We start from the raw sequence: 24,452 nt of genomic DNA, 5'->3' as shown, positions 1-24,452 counted from the left end.
ATTACAACTGTTGAAATGAACTGTAAAGGTATGAAACCCTTTTAACTATTAATACACTTTCATAACCACTATTGCAAATATACTTTTAGTAAACAGACAATGGTAACTTTAAAATGGTCAGTTCATTACCTAGCAATGTTTCAGGTTTACACCACTATAAACAAACTAGCACACTAGTTGCACTAAACAATGACTGAATCATGCAAGAGTTCACAAAAAAAAGTAAGAATTTTTAAATTAGTTCATTAGAGTAAAATTATGCAAAAAAGAAGTAATTTTCTTCTTTACAAATACCAATTGAGTATTTACTTCACAAGAGACTCATTATCGTTGTTAATAATCACGTAAATTAAACTTAATGTTCCAAATGACGGCTGCATCTGAAGCCATATACTGGCATTAAATAGCTCCATCATCGTATGCTGGCATGAACTGAACAGAGCTAGGTATAACCATAGACACCCATATGTTACAAGAGACAGAAACCTAGCATGCATGTAGTAAGAATGTTTTGAATGGCCTGTTTTCTATGAGAATGTTTTGAACGGCCTAGCTGTTTTACATATGGTTTCACCATTGCTCTGTTAAGCACTATCCTTTACATAGATACAATTAACCTTCACTTTTAATTAGACATATCAGATACTAAACGCCACATGAATTCATATCCAGCTTCTCACTGTCAGATTTTTTAACGCTATAGTGCTCAAGGACATTTTAAATCAAATGGCCCTGAGCGAGAATCAACATCTTAACATCACTTTTTTTTGTTGAAGACTTTTTTAAGAGCACAAAATTTCCATGAAACTTGTCAAGGAAAAAAAATCATTATTCCTTTTACAAACTTTATTAACACAGCTAGAGTACAGACAACAGGCATTGTTGATTATTCTAAGTAACTTTCCCCACAAAAATCACCAAAGCTTAATAACTGACATTTTCTGATCAATTAGCTTTTTAAATATTTGGTGAAAGGTTAATTACATACAAGGACACTAAGGAAGTGGAAGATATCCTCAGCCATGTTTGAGGACAACTTGGATTACTCTTGTGCTAAGCTAAGCATGATCAGGAAACTCACCAACTCGATAAATGAACAGAGATCCACATAAATGGACTCAAACCAAGTTTGACTAAAATGACCATGACTATAATCTTTTAAAACTAGAAATATGTCCATAGGACATGAATGCCCCGCCAAGGATATATTAGAAAAGCAACATGAAAATTTGTATGTGTATAAAATTTGATAAAAATATCTTGAATAGTGATGCAGCTGAATTGCTTGATTGGAAAAAATAATGCATCATCCATGCAAGTTTGGTCCAAGTAGGACTTATAGTTACTTGGGAATGAAAACATAGGTCACATCCAGTATCAAAAGCTAGTCTGGTAGTGTCCATCCCTAGAGTCATCATCTTTGCAAGTTTGGTACAGGTAGGGCTTATAGTTACTAGGGAATAAAAATGTAGGTCAGATCCAGCATCCGAAGCAAGTCTGATAGTGTTCATCCTGAGATGCATCATCCGTGCAAGTTTGTATCAATATGTGAAGTTTGATAACACCATCTTGAATGGTATGTTTAAAACTGAGCTAAACACTAATTTAAGAAAAGTGAGGTCAAGGTCAAAGAAAAGGTCAACATCAAAAAATATTGATGCAGTTGCATAGCTCTCCTCAATATCTATTAGCCTATGAAGCTTGATGAAAATATCTTGGATAGTTTCTTTGAAACTTAGCTTTGAACTGAGCTAAACGCATAGTGTGATGGAAGGACAGACTGAAGGACGGAAGATGGACATGACAAACACTCTATGCCCTGGCCATATTCATGGCGGGCCATAAAAATGTTTCCATGGCAATGGAGTTGCCGCATGGCACAATGGTTAGAGCATTTGCTCTAGAGTCGAGAGGTAAGGTCGAATGTTTGAATCAAACAGTGGGATGTGGAGACCGGTCCTTCAGATGAGACTGTGTAAACCGACGTCCCGTGTCCAAGTAGGTGCTGGCACGAAAAAGATCCCTCCCTGCTCAATGGTCCTGAGTGCCGATTATACATGTAGGAAAAAATTTACAGCTCTTCTCTGGCAAGTGGTGGTGTCTCCATAACAGTGAAAAATTCTTGAGAGGGACATTAAACAATATACAATCAATCAATGAATTCATGGCAATAGTGATTATCATTGTGCAGTTTCACTAAGATTGTTTAAGTTTTCTGCAAGAACTCATGCGGGTAAACTTACTAGGTACATAAACAATGCCCCCTCTTTAACTTTGTTCGAGGTATAATATAACTATAAATGTTGCAATTGTGAGCAATATTGTATCATTTTGTTCATGATGACATAGAAAATTTGCTGTTGGAAGCAATAGAATGTAAGTACCAGATTCATGGTGACAATTTCTACAACAAGAAGCTTTCAAGCAATAATGCATGTCACTCAAAACTGACCCAGCTTCATTCTTTTTTGCATGATCATATCAGGTTCCCACTAAACTAATGCTGCATTTAAACAAGCCATGTTTGAGAACCTGTGCTGTGACTATAATACCGAAAACCTAAGAATGTCTCCATAGCTCTCATCCTCACTTATCTAGTAACTATACAATGAGGAAGTAAAAAAAAATTGCCACTTAGGTCATAATAAAAATATTCCTAGATTCTCATCCCCGCCCGCCCAGATTTTATACGGCCCGCCTCAGTTTTTTTAATTTCTGTTTTTCTTTGTCTGAATTCTGATTGGGATCGGTATTCATCTACCATTCTACTTTCGTTTTAAATCCCGCGAAAGTCGACATGATTTTGACAGCTGAAAAGATGGTAATTGCTGTATTACATGCGTATATATTTTAAACAAGGGTCATTGGTTGAAAAAGATTGGTGATAATGTGAAGTAAGAGATAACTGAACCTTTACTATGACTTTTATTCGGGTATTGTAGATAAAATTACACCGAATGACCAGGTCAATAAAAAATCTGCAAAATTGAAAAAATAAAAAAATATAAAATAAAGGCCGCCTGCCCGCCTCGATTTTTAAAAAAATTCAGATGAGAATCTAGCAATTTATTCATTATGGCCTTACTTAAGGTCAAACATCAAAGATTCTGTCTTTTGCATTGACCACTATTCAAGTAACCCAAAAATCTAGTCAACTCATAGTCAACAGAAACTTTGTTTGATAAAACATAGTAGTTATTGTACATGTATCCTTTCAATGGAAATGGTCATAAAAGTAAACATAGAAGTAAACTTAACCTTTAACTTACAAAACCTAGTTGACAGCAACAACAATATATAGCTTTGTTTCCCCTCTATGACCAGATGACCCATCAATAAGTAGCAATAACTCTTGTTAACCTTATTGCAAATCTAAAATCCATCATAATTGACTTGTGCATTAATTATCAAAGTTAGAGTACAATACTTGTACATCAATTATGCATCTCTGCTGTGTACTTGTTTTATCTTTGAGCAGCACTGCATTATGACAAGTAAATACTGTATATATAAGTAAATTCTATACACCAACTGCAACAAAATATGAACAAAAAAAATCAAAAGTTTTTTTTGTTGCATGAAGCAGTGTCTGTTTACTGAAATATGTTGACATAATGGCAGAAACATATGTAAATGGATGCATATTCATTAAAAACAATTGATCTGATCGACAGAGGTCCAAGGAATGTGAATCTCTTGAATTGGTTTCTGACCGTTGATAAATCAATTGACACAAAACTGCAATACCACAGGGAATTATAGCATTAACTTCAGATTGGAATGCTTGAGCAACTGCAGAGCAACTTTCTGCAGAAAGGACTCAAACACTCAGATACATTGTTACTTCAAAAGTAAATTATAACATGTATGATTTGAAAATTTTAAAAGAAAAGTCATGCTCTATAAAATATTCTGTAAGATGAACCCTAGCTTAATTTTAAGGTCATTAAAAAATTTTTACTCCACATAAAATTTCTTTGAAAAGTTTGTCAGAATGAAAGTTCCAAACCATGAATTTTAAATTAAATTTCAATTTAGGACAACACATTAGAATAATGCTTAAAATAAGGGGAAAATATGCAATACTAAAATTATCCAAAAACCATCAAAACTACATCAAAAAAGGATACATAAGGCACTTAGTACTTCCATCCATTACATCTCTTAGAACATTGTGCAGAACTCATTTATTCCATAAAAGCTCCAAAGCACCAATTATTAATTCCTCTTGATAATAAAGTGCAATAATTCCATAACCAGCAGTTAATCCCTTAAACAGCTTGAAAAAACGGATAATGATAGCTGCATAGAAAGTAAAACAGGACTCTTAACACTAAAAACAGGCGAGATCGCAACAACTTCAGCTGCGAATATCACAGTATCAATAAAAACCGCGACTAAGTGCTCTCTCTGTCACTCCGTGTTACGCAGCTGTCACAATGCTGGCTACATATCTTCCCCTCTCTCTCTAGTCCCCCGTAATATCATCTGCATCTCCCTTAAACTTTCCTCAATCCCGTTATCTAAATATATATGTATACATTAGAAGTTTGTTTACCTATATTCAAAATCGACATTAATCATTATTTTCCCCCGATATAGATCTGTTCGTAATTTATGTCTTTACTAGCCATTTAATATAGTGGATCAATTTTGCTTTTCAGACTGCCTGCTGCATGGATTTAACTGTCAATAAAATTTTAAGGGGGAAACTTGTATTTATCATTAAAGGTATTGTCTGAATTTCATTTCCATGTCCAAAATAAAATAAAAGATGAACACATAGTCACAAACCCATGAATGATTTAAAGTTTTGTTCTGTTTATCACGTACCACTCAAAGCAAATGGACATTTTTTGGGAAACTCATAAAGGAATTAACCATGGATGATATTGTTACTATTCTGGTAAAATAATCCATTTGTTATGTAATATGAGTGTCATTAATAATATTTTTTTGGACATGGGCAAGAAAATTGCCTGTTATATTTGTGAATTTCAATTTCTTCGTATCTCAACAGCTGATTTTAAAACAATATGTCTAAAGAGCCCAGCACACATCCTACACTTCAAAGACTGCACCATGGCTAATCAATTTAAGTTTTTAATAATTACTTAGCTTGTTATTTTCTACTTCTACTTGTCCAGTGTGGGCTTATGGGATGGAATAGAGCAATCCTGATAAATAAGCTATGGTCTTGATCCTATGGTTCAAGGGTAATTTTTCTTTCAAGTGTGACACCTAAAATCCATAATTCATATCTCTCACTGACAAAATCCTATCACACATTTGAATTTTTTTTTTATGATTACTTGAAGTTTGAAAATAATTAGGATAGCACTTAAATTGTAAAAGTGTTACAAAACTTTTGTTGATATTAAGGCTGTCTAAAATTAAAATAATTTTTAACGTCACCCGCGCGCGTAGGTTTATGAGAAATTCGTCTTTGAAAAAACAAACAATTCGGAATTCCGTATGTCCGTTCCGGTTTGGTTCTACAATTAGCGACTAAATTCTACTTCCCGTAGTGACAGAAAATGTGCTTTGATAGCCGCAGTAAAGGCAGTTGGTGTCTTATTAGAGAAAACTACTGAATTAAAGAGCTTACCCATACCGAAAAAAGTTATAACTTAGTTATAACTTTTGTAACTAAAAAAAGTTACAAAAAAGTTATAACTAAGTTATCGGAGTTTGGAATGGCATGTTTTAAGTGAGGTATAATTTAGTTATAACTTAGTTACAAAAAAGTTATAACTTTTACATAACTTTTCACCTTTTATTCAACATAAATACAGCAAGTATATAAAAGTTATAAAAAAGTTATAACTACAAAAAGTTATACTTATTAAAAGTTACACAAAAAGTTATAAAATAGCTACAAAGTTATACTTTAGTTATACCCAAATAAACAGTGGAAAAGTTACAAAAAAGTTATACCCAAAAAAAGTTATGAAAAAGTTACAAAAAAGTTATACCCGTAAAAAGTTATACCCAGGAAAAGTTATAACTAAATAAAGTTATACCTATTATAAAGTTATGAAAAAGTTACAAAAAAGTTATACCCCAAGAAAGTTATGAAAAAGTTATAGAAAAGTTATACCTAAAAAAAGTTATAACTGCAAAAAGTTATAACTATAAAAAGTTATACCTATTAATAAAAACTTTCGTAAAAGTTCCAGTGAAATTATACACTGTATGTTAACCTGTTGTGGATTTACTCAGTTATAAGCTTTTAAAAAGCTACTCATTAAAATTTAAAAAAAAAAGATTTTTGAAATTTATACAAAAAAGATTATTTAAAACATATTAAAGGCAATAACAATTTTACCTAACAAACACGATAAAGATAGCTTGGTTTATTGTCAAATACAACTAAATGAATGCACATGCAATTGTTTTCAAAATTCAAGTGTACCTTATTTTTCATCATGTCATCTACAACAGATTGAAATTTCTCTGGTTGTTTTAAAGAATACATTTTTAGCATATAGCAATTAGGGTCTTTGTAAAATTACCTAGCAAACTGCATTCTACTCTTGCTATTTGTATAAACAGACATCACTGATTTTTAAATATTAACACCCTATTTATTTTTGATCTAGCTGTATTTCAAAAAAAAGAAAGGTTCTAAACAGTGATTTCAGTTACAGTTTCTAGCTGCATACCACCCTCCTTGCACAGGTATCCTTGCAGGTGTACAGTTGTTTATCTTTATTATTTGAAGATAGGCTGCACCGAAAGTTGGCTGAGTTAGCTGACAGACTTAGCCATCGTTTGACAGGCCGCACTGGTAGTAGACCAAGTTAGCTGACAGACTTAGCCATCGTTTGACAGGCCACACTGGTAGTTGGTCAAGATAGTTGACGGACTTGGCCATCCCTTGACAGGTCGCATCTGTAGTTGGTCAAGTTAGTTGACGGACTTAACCGTCCCTTGACAAGCAGCACTGGTAGAAGGCCAAGTTAGTCAACGGTCTTAACCGTCCCTATATTGACAGGCCGTACTGGTAGTAAGCCCCTATATTGACAGGCTGTACTGGTAGTAAGCTGAGCTAGTTGACGGACTTGGCCATCTCTTGACATGCGGCACTGGTAGTAGGTTAAGTTAGTTGACGGACTTGACCATCCCTTGAAAAGCCGCTCTGGTAGTAAGTCAATCTAGTTGATGGACTTGGTTGTTCAATGACAGCCGCACTGGTAATAGGCCAAGTTAGTTGAAGGACTTGACAGGCTGCACTGGTAGTCAGCCGAGCTAGTTGATGGACTTGGTCATCCCTTGACAGGCCGCACTGGGTCAGCCGAGCTGGCCGAGGGACTTGGCTGGTGGTCTGCGTCCCTCATTTTAGCTGGTCAGACGTCTTGGCTGGCAGGCAGTGTGACTGGTAGTCGGCTAAGTTTTCGTTGAAATATGCTTTCAATTTTAACCTTTTCTTCAATTCTGCAAAAAATTGTAAAGGTTCAAAATTTAGATTATAGATATTTAGATAGTATATTTCCAGCACTCATTTGCATATCAAATTTAAAAAAAACTCTTCCATATCAATTAATTCAAATTCATTAATTCATCCAAAACATGGAAAATACAAGACTAATTTAAGATCTATACTTACAGGAATCAGTTTTAGATTGAAAGATTTATTGAATTTTGAAATGAAAAAAAAATTTACTTTACCTAAAACAAGTAATATTTTGAAGAATTTCATGTACTCCAGGTCAGGACAGATTCAGCTCATGGAAACATCATGTACCAATATTCTGCTTTATAAAAAAAAAAGAAAATTAATGTTAAATTACTCATTTCATTGCATTAATTAACGTTGCAGCTGGATCATGTTATGATCATGCTGATGCGTATAAGGCTTCACAATATTTTAACAGTTCAGGGAATCTATAAACAATTGTGGGAATAAATATGACAAAGAACAACATATTTGATTAATATACTAAATGCTGAAAAATATTATGCGTTTCAAATACTTTCAATTTGTTTACTTCAGTCTTTGTCATTCGACATACCAATCAAAACAAACAAGAAATCTAAGATTCACACGCCTAGAATTTTGTTCATTCCCAATATTTCTTCTTTTTGGAATGTTATTCCAGAGGTACTAAGTATACTTTACCAAAATCAATAAAATGTTAGCATAAATATCGCCTTACCAACTGGTTTTATCTCCTTTTTTTCTATCAACACTTTCAACATCCAAACATTCAAATCGTCCATGGAAAAATCCGCGCTCTGTTATTGACCAATCATAGAACTCAAAAACGTCACGTGATCGAAAAAAATAAATAAATAATTAATAATTAATTTATTTTAAATGCAAATAAACCTCATTGTGTAATTTTAAACTTAAATTAAAAATATAAATACCAGTTGGTGTTAAAATTTTGAATTTATCTTAGTATCAACAAAACGGACATCGGAGGCCGCCATATTTTTTGTTGCCGCCATTTTGAATTTAATATTTGTTTATTTGTGAAAATAACTATTATAACTGGGTTATTTAATTATGCAAACAATAAAATCTACATGTACTAGTCATCTGCTTAAATCTTAATATAACTGGCAGTCTTTATTCACAACATCGTAATATCTGTTCAACATGAACATGCACATACTCTATGCTGTTGTTTATCTTTTTAGCCACCCATATTACGACTGTTTTTTCTATAGATTTCAAGCAACCTGTGTAGAATTGTACCATTCAGAGATTGTGTAATACCCAAGCTGAAATATTTACGATGTGTTGGCCACAAAGGTCACCTAGTACAAACACCTGTCTCACAGAAAACAATAGGGAAATTTACACAGTTTTGCACACGAAGAATCCGTGCAAAATTCACATGACTTCATGAGATTACATTTCATACTGTTTATATCTCTTGCAGTACATTATGAAATATATTCATTCCCAACTTCAGATGTAAGTGCATTATTATAATTTACAAGACAAATATTATGTCTCATCAGGGTCTCAATAAATACGTATTTTCTAGGAGAGAGAGAGAAAGAGAGAGAGAGAAATTAATTATTCTCAACTTTAGTTGAAACTTACATGACAAATATCAATTTAAATAGACAATAATATTTATTACACACATATGACATGTACTGTGTACACACCCTCAAACACCACAGAGAGAGAGAGAGAGAGAGAGAGAGAGAGAGAGAGAGAGATTCTCATTTATAGATGTAATTTACAAGATTTTATTTCACATCCCTTCTGTTGAACTTGACATGGCTGTGGACAGCATTGTTACAACGCACTTTGAAAAATTACGCACTTTGAAAAAATTTTTCAAAGTGCGTTAAATTTTGGGACCAAGTCAACGCACTTTGAAAAAATAAAATTTCTTTTCAAAGTGTGTTAATATGGACCATATTAACGCACTTTGAAAAACTGTGTATGGATTTGTTAATATTCATGCAAATCTTAGGTATGATAAATAATTGAACCTGTTTTATATTTCTTCTGTGAAGAGGTCACATCAGGATATGAAAGTGAGCGATTTTGATTTTTCCATACTTAGAAAATTCTTTCTCGCTTAAATGCTTTACTGTACTTAATTTTTTTCAAGTTTGCATGCATTTTATGTAAACTTAAATTTATTGAAAGTTTTCAACGTCATACCAGTTATGTAAACACATATATTTGGGTGTAGCATAGGCAACAGTACCGGAAAGGGGGCTTACATGTAGGCACATAAATATTTTGCAAAGATATACATAATATATACATGTAGGCATTAAAAATTGGGGCTTACCTGTGGGGTCAACTTTCAATTTGCTACCGACGGCTATGTACAATGTTTAAGAAAAAAAGAGTTGGGATGAGAGACCTTCTACTCGTCTTCTCCTTGTTCTCAATGAGGTTAAATGAGTTCATGTAAATTTAAAAAAGTTTTTCGAAAGATATAATTATTACAATTTGATTTCCTCTATTACTAAAATCTAAGTCTAGAATTTTTATTTTATTCATATCTTTTTTTCAAAGTGCGTTAAATGCCTCCATGGTAAAAAATTATTATGTGCATTCTTAACGCACTTTGAAAAAATTTTTCAAAGTGCGTTGAGTGTGTCCAAAATTTAACGCACTTTGAAAAATTTTACGCACTTTGAAAAATTTTTTCAAAGTGCGTAATTTTTTCAAAGTGCGTTGCCACACAGCATATTTATTATGAATGAGAGGTCGATCACTGGTAGTAAACAATATTATTGTTCAGGAATTGACAAAGTTTTCTGCTGCAGTGTTTGAAAAAAAAAACAAAAACATTTTGAACATGATCAAAATTCATTCAAATTAACACTTGGTTATAATGTTATTTTTGAAAAAAAAAAAAAGTCGTGTCAAGTAGTATCCATTAAATATTACCCCCAAAACTTGTAAATTTATACTGGTAATGCTTGAAAATGGCTAAGTTCAGAAAAGTTATGTTTTAGTTATACATGAAAATGACAAAGTCCAGAAAAGTTATGTTTTAGTTATACATGAAAATGGCTAAGTCCAAAAAGTTACATTTTAGTTATACATGAAAATGACAAAGTCCAGAAAAGTTATGTTTTAGTTACACATGAAAATGGCTAAGTCCAAAAAGTTACATTTTAGTTATACATGAAAATGACAAAGTCCAAAAAAGTTACATTTTAGTTATAACTTTTTTGTACCTCACAGGCTAGGTATAACTAAGTTATACTTTAGTTATAACTTAGTTATAACTTTTTTCGGTATGGGTAGAACCATAAATGTAAGTAAAAAATAGATGATTTTATGATTGAAGTTAATGACAAAGTCTAGTTTTTTTTATTTTTTGTCAGTCTTCGAATCACATGATTGTACAGACTGACACTCTCAGTTCGTGATTATTGGCTGAACTTTTCATTGTATTTTGGAGAAAATCGAAAAACTTTTTTACTGAGTGGAAAGTGTGTCAAAAACCAATATTTATATACAGTGAAAAGCATCATTTAAATTTTATTTACCGGTAATTTATTTAATATTAAAAAAATATTTCTGTAAAAATCGAAAGAAACAGTAATGAATAAGATAATTGATTTCTTCATAATTCATGTATCAGTACAAATAGCTACAATTTTTGGAAAAGATAATACTTGTCTTAACCATTTGAGCAGGGAGAAGCTTACCGAAGATAGGGCCTTTCAAGTGAAGGAGAGTAAGGAAAGTGGTTTGAGGTATTCCAAGACGTGAAGAATCCTGTCTTTTGTGTGGAATTCAAGGTATTAAAGATAATCTAACAGCTATCAGTATGGTCCTAATATATACATGTATTAGTATTCACACTTTCAAAACTTAATGCTAGTAGATCTAGTACTAAGAAAAAATACGACATAATTCAATTTGAGGATATTTCAACATGAACAGTTTTAAATATTATCATCAATAATTTTAATTGTAGATATTGAGCAACTATTCCCACAAAAAGAAGCATTTGCCTCCAGGGTACCATGGACGTGTGGCAATATAAATCCAAAGGACAACTGAGGCCTAGTTAAAATCCACTTTCCTTCACATTCAGTCATAGACTACATTTTTTGCTAACAATAGGACTCAAACTGATTTACATACTAAGGAAAAACTCTGCTAGGAAAATTAATCTTAGGTGTCATATCAATTAAATGCTCATATTACTTAATTGTAATGTTTTTAATGTAATGAATAGGTTAATTTGAATAAATTCACAATTGTTTGAAAATTTTGTTTGTTTATTTTTTTCCTCCCTCCCTCGTAGGTTTTGAACTTTAGATGTGACGTTAAACGTAGAATTAACTTTAAACAGCCTAATTCAAGAAAACAATTTTACAAATATTGAATACGTGATATTTCATTTTTTAAATCTTTAAGCCCTCTATTCTTGATATTTTACTTTATTATAACCTCCTGCAAAATAATATTGAGAAATCTTTTGCTTTTTTTCCCAAACTCTTGACATAAATTAAATCGCCTTAATTTTTGAATATTTGATTCCTAATCAAGCCAGTCTTCCTCCCATGTATAGCTAAGAGGGAGAAACTGCAAAATATCAAAGTTCCTTCATTTCTCTTTAACTTGTGTATCTCCAAATCTTTGTTCAATCTGACAGTGCCCTTGACCTCTTCAGATTGAGTTCATTACAGTGTTCACGATTATGACACCTTTTACACTTGCTGACTCTAAAATTGATATAATTCTTCTTCTGATCCCCCAGTCTTAATGCAGCAAAGATTTTTCTAATATAAAAAATTCAAAACATACAACATTTAACATCTACGCCCTTGACCTTTGACCCTAGAAGTAACAGGCCCCCATTTAAAACCATTTCTGTAGCAAGATACTCTGTGCATATAGGCTATGCAAACAGGGGGTACTAACCATTTTTCTAATTTTTCATATAGAAATTCACATTAATTTTCGTTAAACCTCTTTAAAAGTATTGAATTTAAAACCATAAAACCAGAAGTTTGATCCCCATTGTCCTCCAGAGACAAAAATTATGAGGAACTTAATAGTATTTGCGCAACATATGAATTCGAAGTCTCAAGTGAGGTCTGAAACATCTGAAAATTGATCTTGGCATTATGATACATGTACATTGTCTCTGCATAATGGTTTGAATTTGACACTGCCTTAGCCAAATATGATTTTTTTTTCATCCTCTCAGCTCAATTCACATAGCTGTGAAAAGATTTACAGCCTTGAACAATAAGACAGATAAAATATATTACAAGTTGTACAGAAAATAAAAAATTAATCCTTTTGACTTTGCCTAAAGGGAATATGATTTTCTTGGGTGAATCTTTTTTCTCCCTTGCTCTGAAGCAATAAATGTATGTTAGCATTCGCCAGTCATTAATCATACACGTTCAAAATCTATATGCAATTTTTGAAATCAATTTATTTTGACATTTCAAATAAATTCATTCATTAATATTTTCCTCATTCCAAATGCCCCAAAATTAAACCCTTTATCAATTTCTCCTCAATTGATAATTGCTACACATTATGTCCCATTACATTTCATAATAAATCTCATTTTTAATCAAAACCTATTTTTGTAGGAGTGACATTTGAATGCAACATATGGAGGGTCTATTGTCACTCTGATTCAATGACTCATTCTCTCAATACACAAAATCTCAATACAGCTGTTACATGCTTTGCATTTGATATTTTATGATACATGGAAGAATTCAAACAAATGTTCAATAGATAAAATATCAAGGTGATTCTTTTTTTAACAATGAAAAATAAAGGAGATGCTAATATTTTAGCCTTGTTATGTTCCCCAAACGAAGTTGGGGAACATATTGTTTTTACTCTGTTTCTTCTTATTATTAAGGTCTTCCGTCTTCACGGAAGACCTTATAGTGATTCTACTGTTTCTTATTATTCTTATTATTCTTTTTTTTGACAAAATTTTGTGCAGGCGATTTCTCGAAAACTATTCAGCAGTTTTTCATGAAACTTTCACAAAATATGTCTCATTATATGAAGTTGTTACATCCGTAGAGAAATTTGGAAAATTCGCTTCTGGTGCCAAGTTATTGACAATTTCCTGATTTTAAAATGCAATTTTGTCGCCCCTTTTTCTCGAAAATGGCTAAAGATATGATCTGGAGACTTATTGGAGACGATAGTTTGTCACTTTGTGGTTTGCAGAATCACCTTCTCGTGCGTCGTCAATACTTCCGGTCGTTACGAGATGCAAATTAAAAAAAATCGTATTTTCCAACTTTTTTGTTTTTCAGTATTTTTCATTTGTTTTTGGTATGTTAATAGAAACCCTCCTCGTAATGCTTACTATACAATTTGTTTGAATGTTGATAAATCTAAACTCCAGATATTAGCATTCAAAAATCTGAAGCGGGTCCAAAATGGCGGCTGTCTCTGTCAACGCCGACATTTCGCAATAGGTGTTTACGGAGGCAGCCGAGCGTTTGCTTGAACGAAAGTAACATAAGAATAAATGAAAGACAAAGGAATACATGGATTGTCACGTCGTATTTACGTTGCAGTTCTGTGTCAAACTAACGTCTTCTATAATTAGTTTTGGCTGGTTTTCAAAGTAGAAAAAGAAAAGACTAAATGTGCAAATGAAATTCGATACCTAATATCTCTTGTGCATCGCCGAAAAACAGATCTTAAATCATACTTATAAGTAATACTTTCTCAAAAAAGAATATCAATTAATTTTGTCAGTATAAATATTAACCACTGTTTTTCCTATGCACACTTGTGTCATATTAAACTAATAAATTAGACAAAAATAAGAAAACGATTTTTTTAAAGATCGCTTCATGGAGTTTATTTTAGCATTCTTGTCTTAAAGACCTGATTCAAGTTATTGAGCATAAATGATATCGGATTCCTGACAGTCGTAGGGCGAGCCATGTTTTCCGGCGAAACTTTTCAACCTTTTTCGATTAACTATTCGGGATAGTTCACTTTGAGGATAAACAGGAAATTGAAAAAAAATCATATCCGTTTCACCGCTTTAGTGTTACATGCATATATACAATATGGAAATGTAAAATGTGTTAAACATACTTTCTAAACTTCGAATCTTAGGCTATAAGAACGTTCTTTTTATTAATTTCATTGAAGCTATCACAACTATTTAATAGAACATTCCAAAGAAAAGGGGCGAAGATTAACTCGTGGCGTTTGGCGCTAAAATTTGAATAGTGACCCACCTTTCATAATTTTAAGAGAGAAGCACTGTTTCCTTGATATATACAAGTAGATTTAGAGTAGAGGTCCCGATAGCGTAATATTTAGTGCGTTGGAATTTCATGTGGCGACTTTGGTTCAATCCCCCTTGTGTGCAAATCTTTTTTTTTTACTTTTCAGCTCGATTTTACGTTTTTTTCCTGAATCGGACGGAAGACCTCTCGTTGATCGCAACGAGTTTCATCTAGTTATTATTATTATTTTTCTTCTTCTTCTTCCTGGGTACTTTTTTGTCCGGGAATGATCTTGTAAACTGTTCGTCCGAGGTAGGTAAAACCTTTTTAGGGTAAGTAGACATGTTATGCAGATTTGCGGAATCATGGTCATTTTGCGCGCACGTGCTTGCAAGAGCGCGCACGTGCAACACTTGAAATAACCAATATAATAGATATAGTCGGAACTTTTCTATTTTTTGATAAAATGCTTTGAAACTCATAATGTAAGGATACATTAGTAGTATAGACAAGATGGCATGGTCAAAATAGCAAGATCTCACGTGCATGCACGTGCGCTTTGCTCTGATTGGCTGAAACTAAAGTCTCAATATCTTTCTTGTTTCTTGTCATAATCTTTTGAAATTTTGAACATGGTCCTACATTATGAAGATCTACAGCATGATATATTAAAATTTTAATAAAAGCATGCGCATGCGCGCGTGCTGTAATCTGATTGGCTAAAACTTTAAATGGCTATATCTCGTTTGTTTTTTGACGAAATGCTTTGAAATTTAAAACATAGTCATGCATTACAATATCCTAACATATGATATAGAAAATATTCATGAAATCACGCGCATGCACGTGTGCTGCAATCTGATTGGCTGAAACTTCAAATGGCTATAACTCTCTTGTTTTTCAACCAAACAGGATGGGATTTAGAACTTGGATAAATATAAGGGACTCCTACAAGAAGGTGTAGTCATTATGCACGTGCTTGCACGTGCGTGCACGTGAAATGAGTAAAATAAAAAATACACTCGAATGAGTGCATTTTTTAATACTTTTGGTTTAAATGCTTTGATATTATTAAAATTTTAGATAGTGTAGACAAGATAATATGGTCGTTACGCACATGAACACGCGTGCAATGCCTATTTTTTAATATATTTTGTATTTTTTTTGGAAGACCTTGATTAAGTCTAAATTCCATAAAGTATTTCTTATTTAATAGAGATAACAGGGAATATGGCACCAAAAGGGAGTTGGGGAGCGTTTGGGGAACATCTGTAACGGTCCCCGTTACAATTAGCACTAGTTATAATCAAAATCATTTGAATAAAAGGAAAAAATTTCCCCCACCATCCCCTTTTTCATTTTGGACTGCATGTTGAAAAATTTAGGTATCATGAATGAAACTGAAGAGCATTCAAAAAGACAATCGTTAAACTCAGTTCTCACTGAACAACCATTATTTTTTAAAATTAATTTATACATTTTTAAGGCTTTTCCTGCCAATTTTCCTATTCTACATATAAATAAATAATATCTGTTCTCTTTCATACCTTTTATTCTTATGGAAAAAATAAGTTCAAAAACTGATCACAAGAAAATGATTTTTGAAGACAAAGTGCTGAAAGATATATTGCAATGCAAAAAAAATATCTGAAGAGTCAAATTTTCAGAAGCCTTAGGATTTTTTTTAATTTTGAAACTTGAGCAGGTTTAATAAGAATCAATATGAGAAAAAAAAAAGAGAACTCATCAATTTTCAATCACAATCAACCAGTTAAATATTAATTGTCTGTCTGCAAAATAAATATCAATTTCAGTCTGCCCTAACTTCCTAACTGTCACCTTGGTAAACTTATTGCAGTTATCAATACTTGAAGTGAGGGGTTTTACAGTGCACCTTGCAGACTAGGAAACCTGCATGTATTGTTTACAAGTATTAATATATGACAAAATGGGTGTGCACCGGCCGACATTCAAAAAACAAGCAGTATCTACATGCAGTCCTGATTTTTTAAGCACACAATGCATGTTTGTCTAAAATATTAAAATTATATTCTATGAAGAAAATCTGAGAAAATCACAAGAATGGTAAGGATTAGGAGACCTTTATGGTAAAATTGTAGCAAGCTCTGTAAATGATGTTTGGCATTCAACTAAAAGTAGCCCCAGTATTTCTGGGGGTAATGCAAATATCCATGCATCACAAGGCCTGGGGCCCTAAAACTGAGACAATCTTACTTTTGATCTTCGTCCTACTTTTCCCAAAGGCATTTATAATATAGCAGAAAAGTGGGACTGCGATCCAAAGTGAGCTCGTCTAAGATTTGTGACCTCCAGGCCTGCTGCCCACTAAGCTACCTAAAGGTCAGGTGAACAAAACTAAGAGCTGTGTGTCAACCATTCAAGCAGTGAATCTAAATTGCAATGAAAATATATGCATTATTCATGCTACAAGTGTCAATATTAAATCAACCAATCTATGATTTAATTGCGAAATCAAGATCTTCAACCTGTTTTAACATATCTATGCATAATGTGCATGATAATTATTGCAACAGTCTTTTCAGTGACAAATTAATTTAGTACATGTACTTTTTCTTGCAGTCCTTTTCTAACATACTTTCTATTACTATTCAACAATTTGTCTGCCAAAATGTTCTTTGAATCAATTTTGTTTGAATAAAGACAGAAAATAATAAAAGATCATTGTTTGCATATCTGTTAATTCTACTGCCAGTAGTACATATGAGCTTTTTAAGCTTTGTTACAGCCACTAACTTCTTGCTTGAATTGTACACACCAAGCCTTGAAAAAAGTCAGCATATTTGACTTTTAAAGACTATTTACTGTCTGCTAAAGATATATCCATTTACTCACTGAGGTGCAATAGCCCAAAGGCCAGGACTCAAAAGGACACATTTTTGTTTAATCTGCCTTGTAAAGATGACCAGTCTTCCTTTACTCCTGAATTCAACCTTATAATTAAATCCATATGACAGCACAAGACCTTTGATGCAGATTTTGTTCTCTGCATGCAAGCAAAATGTTTCTCTGCTTTCTTTTTGTATTACCACTCATTTAGAATTAATAAGATCAATCTTCAAGTTGCATAAATGTCACTGACCATATCATATTCAAATGAGAGATTTTCAGAAACTTCTGCCCAAGGTTTGGCATTTCTATCCAATTTCCAGCAGCTTTCAGACTAATTAACTTTATCTCTTAAATCACTTTGTACAGATTTTTTTCCAAGGATAGCTTTACTTGACTCACTCCAATTTCACAGCAATGTTCAATCTCATTTTGCCTTATATATCAAAGAAAATCATATTTCAATTACAATCAGGAAGTAATTTTTCTGAAATAACATTCAGAGAGTATTAAAAAAACTTAAAATTTTTCCGAGTTATCTCTCTTTTAAGAGACCCATGATGGCAAGATTTCGATATCAATGAAATATATGGAAATAACGAACAGTATTTAAGCTCAAAGGTCAAAAAACAATACAAAATAGGAACAGGGCAAACACAGACCTCAAAAACATCAGAGGTGGGATCAGGTGCCATGGAGGAGTGAGCATCCCAAGTAAAAATCATGTATCATAAAGAACTTTGATAAAAAGAAATCTATGTACTATGAAGTTCTATTTTTTCCCCAATTCCTTATCTCGTAACATTTAACATCTCTTTTTTTTTTCTAAAACTAATTAACATGACTGTTTAATGAAGCATCATTCTTCATCTTCCAAATCCTTCAGATCCTAAATCCATCCTCTGATCTAAATGTGGATCTTATGTCATCCTCATGCACACAAACACACTTTCTTCCCCAGAAACCAATGGACCGTCTCGAAATCCAGTGTGATCTTCCGTGTTTTGTCTTCAAATTTACGATGAAATAACTGAAAGTCTGCCATTCATGCATACGCAATATCATTGCAGATCAATATCCCTTGGTATTGGAGTCTTGATTCAATGACACTTGCAAGCTTCCTAAATGTAATTGAACATGGACACCAACCATTTCAGAAAGGTTCCATTCACAAAAACTCAGCATCACACTTATTTTAGAAGTAACTGCTCAAGTTCTCATAAGGCACACTATCTTTTTCCTACATAAGATTGGATTTAACATTTAGTTCTTACCTTCATTATATTATCCAGCTCCATCCTTTCTCCTAACATTCCATGGTATACTCATACTTCAAAATTTAAGTTTAACTCAATTTTTAATTAACAAAGGATTACCTTATTAAGCTCTGTGTTAATTCTCTTGACGGCCTGGCTCCACCTGATTTTGGCGGGGGACTCCTGCATCTCGTGGTATGGGGTGTACTTGTACTGGTAATCCAGGGGGCCATCACTTCGCTCCTGTTCGCTTTGACGACTCAGACCACTTAGGCTTGTCTGGCTATTAATTGGACTGAAAAAAGCAATCATTACACACATTAACACAATAAACGTGAGAGAATGAATAGCTTCTGAAAGGAATGGGTTAAGTTCTCAGGAAAGTTTAAAACCCAAATATTAAACAAGTAATTGATTTGAGTCTGGATTTGGGGCTAACCAAAGCAAATTTAAGATGTACATGTTACACCATGAAATTACCATCTATTTGCTTAGCAGTTCATAGCAGCATTTGAATTGTGGGTGGTAGGTGTCATGTTTGTACAATGAATAATGACCAGATATATCTAAAGTGTTCCATTGAGGAATACACATATGACACATCATTAAAGATGTAGATAGAACTAACAGTTAAATACTGGCATTATAGTTCAAACAGCAAAGATTTACCTCTCTAAGTCCAAGAATACATGTAAAAATGGTGTATGTTGAAAAGTAGGTCAAAGGTCAAATTTAAGGGTCACCGGGTCAGTGACCTTGGTATTTTACATTGAGCCATATTTTCAAGAAGTGCACCAAGAAATGTCAATACCCTAGCTCTAACATTCTTCAAAATACATGACAGATAGACAGACCGACAGATTATGCCTGACAAAACTAGATCTGTCCAAACTGGACAAAATACCCCCCGCTGGGTTTTTCAGAAGTGAGTTTTTCCATAATAAAGATATGTATCACACATAAATTATGAAATTTTTCTTCCACTGACCTTGAAGTTCCCCAAATGACATTGGGTCAAGGTCATGACACACCCTTGGGTCATGGGCAATCTTTGTGTGAAATGAGAACCTACCAAGTTTATCAATAAAAAAGATGTAGACTGGACATGAATCATAAACTTTTTCTTCCAGTGACCTTGAACTTCCCCAAATGACCTTGGGTCAAGGTCATGACACTTCCTTGGGTCAAGGGCAATCTTTGTGTGAAATGAGAACCTACCAAACTTATCCATAAGAAAGATATGGACCGGACACAAATTATGAAATTTTTCTTCCAGTGACCTTGAACTTCCCCAAATGACCTTGGGTCAAGGTCATGACACACCCTTGGGTCAAGGGCAATCTTTGTGTGAAATGAGAACCTACCAAACTTATCCATAAGAAAGATATGGACCGGACACAAATTATGAAAATTTTCTTCCAGTGACCTTGAAGTTCCCCAAATGACCTTGGGTCAAGGTCATCACACTCTTAGGTCATGGGCAATCTGTGTGTGAAATGAGAACCTACCAAGTTTATCCATAAGAAAGATATGAACCGGACACGAATTATGAAATTTTTCTTCCAGTGACCTTAAACTTCCCCAAATGACCTTGGGTCAAGGTCATGATACACCCTTAGGTCATGGGCAATCTTTGTGTGGAGTAGTAGATTCTAATGTTCCTCCATAAGAAAGATATGGACCGGACACGTTTGCACAGACAGACGGACAGACAGACAAGGTGATTCCTATATACCCCCCCCCAAACTTCCTTTGTGGGGGGTATAATGATTTATAGAACTGTTGGATTTGTTGGTATTAAGGATCTCTAGGCAGGGGATGCTCACTCCTCCATGGCACCTGATCCCACCTCTGGATGATTTGGAGGTCCGTGTTTGCTCTGCTCCTGTTTTGTATTGTTTTATGGACTTTTGATCTGGAATACTGTTCCTTATCTCCATATGTTTCTTGCTGAGAAATTTTGAAATTGGGCATTTCTGGTATGAATTTTCATAACTGGAGAGATATGGATTATAAATAACTTCATAATATTAAGCAATGGACAGCAACTATCATATATACAGAGTTGTTTATACAAAGAAAAATTTCAATACACCTTCTGTGAAATATATTCATGAATGCACGGGTCCCTAATGTGGTAAAATTGAATGAATAATTGCTTTGACTTTAGCCTAAATCTATGTCTATTGTCCATCTGCATGTTTGACAATGCAGGCTTCTTGCCAAAGTCTATCCCTCTGGCATAACTATTTATATCTGGCTTCATTAGCATATAAAGTTTGTCCATCATCTAATCATAATGCACACTTGATCTTATAGTACAGTTGAAAAGAAAGATCTGTACGAAAAACAATATTAGCTTAAATTACCAGTGCGTCCTACTATCTAGGTTGTCTTTTAATTTAATTGAAAGAATTAATATGAACTGTATGCTTACATTTGAAATTATTTTATTTCTCAGTTACCGTTTGACTGAAATCTGTATTGCATGAGAATATTACACATGTTTTTATATATATTTATCTTTTTCCCAGCTGTTAAGTGTTCAATTAGCATCCCAAAAGATTTCAAATCTACAAGTGATTCAAAGTAGCAGTCCATTGGATGCATTTATAAATGATGTAGTAGTACCTCTGATCAATCACAGGGTTATATCATTAAATGATTAATGCTCCTTCACTGCATTACATCATTAGAACATTTTAGAGGTATGTTAGTCTTGTTAGAGGTTTCGTTCGAATTCTTTAAACAAGAATAATTTCACCCTATCCCATCTCAAAATACAAAGTATTATGGTTTAATTAAATTTTATGGGAATAAAGTTTTGTGGTGTTGACAGAAATTTCAATTTTTATGATATGCACAATTGAACAACTACCTCTACCTTGTCCTACTCTGTAGTTAGTAAAATTTGTAGTTCCCAGGTCATCCAGTTCTATGTCTGGCCAACCATGAAAACAAAGATGGTGACAGCAATTGGGAGTATAAAATTTATTTGATTTGAAATTATGCAAGCCCCCCCCCCCCCCCCCCATTTATAGAGTTTTTTCTTCATTGGTACAAACTTTCAGATGTCAACTTACTAATGTGTACTTATTTTTAATTATCCGATTTTGTCCAGAACAGAATGAGCAAAACTGACCACCAACTATAATTATATAAACCTTTGATCTCTGACTTAAAGGGTTAGTTAAACATGCTTTATATGAAATATGTACACTGTTTTGAAATTTTAACTGTAAAGACAATTGAAAATCAATTTTAAGACACTTATACTTGACCAAAAACCATTTCTCCACATTACCATGATAACAAAGCTAGAAACTTACTATGATAGAATGTCTAAACACTTCAAAATACATTCCATAGTTATATATAAGCTTTCTCTCACATATAAGCTAATTCCGGCAGTGTAAACTTGACAGAAATTCCATAATACGACCTTTAACTTTTCACATGATCCATGTTTTCATTTGAACAGGGTAAGAAAAAAGTTTATTTAAACCTTTAAAGTACACACAATAGAGAAGGCCGTATATTTGTCTCTTGTCACACCATTCAAAACCCAGGAGTTATTTATCCATTACCTAAAAGTTGGAAAGAACTCAGTTAAGAAATAACTCCCTCTGTTCATGAAGTCACGAAAGCTCAGCATAAATTTTCATTCAGTGCAACAGGCTGATTTTCTGGGACTAAAGCATCAAGGGCCGAATTTGAACTGGTATCTAAATCCGTACTCTTATGACTTGTGGCACTTTAAAGACGAAGATAATTACCTCGTTTTCCATGCCAGAGTAGCTTATTTAATGACTTTCTGATCCATCAATATGTAATTTCATTTTTCATTCATATGAGGAAATGGAGACAGGGACAGAGAAGCTTCATTACGTATGTTACAAGAGCAAAATACTGGTGTTCGTTTCTTTGGCTCAGTGTTTCACATATTCTGTATTCTTTATTAAGCAGACTGAAAAATGTGCTTTTAAGATGTCTATTCAATATGTAATTAAATTAACCTTGTTCATAGAATATTAATCTAACTAATCAATGTTGAAATTCCATTATACCCCTTCCCCCTTACCACTGACAATTTCAATACCGGCCGGCCTGTCTTTGTTTGATGAGGGCCACAATGTATACTACAAAGTTATGTATAAACTTACTGTACTGACGGACCTAATTATTTTATTGCCATTGGCGCTCATTGACACTTATTTAGAAATTTGACCCCTAGCTTAAACAGAACTTCACGCTCGGTGTTTTTACAATAAAATTAAAGTAATGGTCTTATTTCAAAATGTGAATATATTCAGTGCAACAGGTATGAACAAGAAGCCAATTAAAAGCCTATCCTAAAATGTGTTTCATTGTTTTTTTATAACTTCTTTTATTTAAATGGCAACATTAAAACAAATCTTTATGACAGCTATTGACTGCAGAATGTAGATAAGCTATCATCTAGCAACATACATGTGAGCTAGATCAGCTATCATCTAGCAACATACATGTGAGCTAGATCAGCTAACATCTAGCAACATACATGGGAGCTAGATCAGCTAACATACAGCAACATATATGGGAGCTACAGCAACATATATGGGAGCTAGAGCAAATAATATCTAGCGACATAAGTGGGAGCTAGATCAGCAAACATCCAGCAACATATGTGGGAGCTAGATCAGCTAACATCTAGCAACATACATGGGAGCTAGATCAGTTAACATCTAGCAACATATATGGGAGCTAGAGCAAATAATATCTAGCGACATAAGTGGGAGCTAGATCAGCAAACATCCAGCAACATATGTGGGAGCTAGATCAGCTAACATCCAGCGACATGTGTGAGAGCTAGGTTAGCTAACACCCAGCAACATAAACATCCTGCAACATATGTGGGAGCAAAATAATTTAACATCTAGCAACATACAAGTATGTGGGAGCAAGCTCATTTTGTAAAAACTGCTATTACATCAAGTCATAAAATGAATGCTTTCCAAATATGCTGAATTTAGTTCCATGATAGCTATTACTCTGTGAAAAATTGACAGAATCCTATAAAATGTGGTCTTAATCTTTACCTCTCCTATATACCCTCCAGGGTTCTAATTTCAATCAAACGCCATGAAACTTTAGTTACAAAATAAAACAGAAAAAAGCAGAATTAGCCTGGGTTTCAAATCAATATGAAGAAAAAAAAGAGATCCCAATAGGAAAGAAAGAAATTCTACTGAACTGAACTTAAAGTGAAATAAATTAAATTCTTTCATGCAATATGCATTGTTCAAATTTTAAATCAAATTAATGAAGAGCTAAAATACATTTTTTTTTAAATAAAGTTAATGCAATATCTTTTTATTTGGAGACCTTTAAAAATTTGTTATAAAAGAATGTCAATTTTTTATTAATCTATACATGTCAGTTCACCATTGTAATATCTGTTAATTTGTTATAACAGAATTAGTTATAACCATTAATTTAAAAATAATTGTTTCCCTGGGGATTCCAAAAAGCTTTGCTATATTATTCCTGAATTCTCAATATATCTATTTCATTACAAATGAGAGAACTACATGTACAAGTATCGTTTTGACCTTGACCTTTGACCTCCTTTTCAAATATTAACCTTAACTATAATACCTTTTGTAC

General features: G+C 33.3%; 1 protein-coding gene and 1 long non-coding RNA gene across 2 annotated transcripts in view; both read right to left on the bottom strand.

Annotated features, from left to right (window-relative positions):
* LOC134236215 (protein unc-13 homolog A-like) overlaps window positions 1-24,452 on the bottom strand; it is a 116,642-nt gene that overhangs the window by 45,918 nt on the left and 46,272 nt on the right. Inside the window, 1 exon segment of the mRNA XM_062718376.1 lies at window positions 18,927-19,101. Coding sequence (XP_062574360.1) covers window positions 18,927-19,101 — 175 coding nt within the window.
* LOC134236217 (uncharacterized) lies at window positions 7,074-8,641 on the bottom strand. The gene is made up of 3 exons (XR_009985567.1): window positions 8,160-8,641; window positions 7,672-7,757; window positions 7,074-7,437 (listed from the first exon to the last, which is right to left on the bottom strand). It is a non-coding gene; the product is annotated as an uncharacterized LOC134236217 (long non-coding RNA).

Source organism: Saccostrea cucullata, unplaced genomic scaffold (genome assembly GCF_032062105.1).
Source record: "Saccostrea cucullata isolate Sc308-1 unplaced genomic scaffold, CSIRO_AGI_Scuc_v1 ctg172, whole genome shotgun sequence".
NCBI lineage: Eukaryota > Metazoa > Mollusca > Bivalvia > Ostreida > Ostreidae > Saccostrea > Saccostrea cuccullata.
Note: the sequence above shows the minus strand (reverse complement) of the source record. Positions and strands in the feature narration are given on the sequence as shown.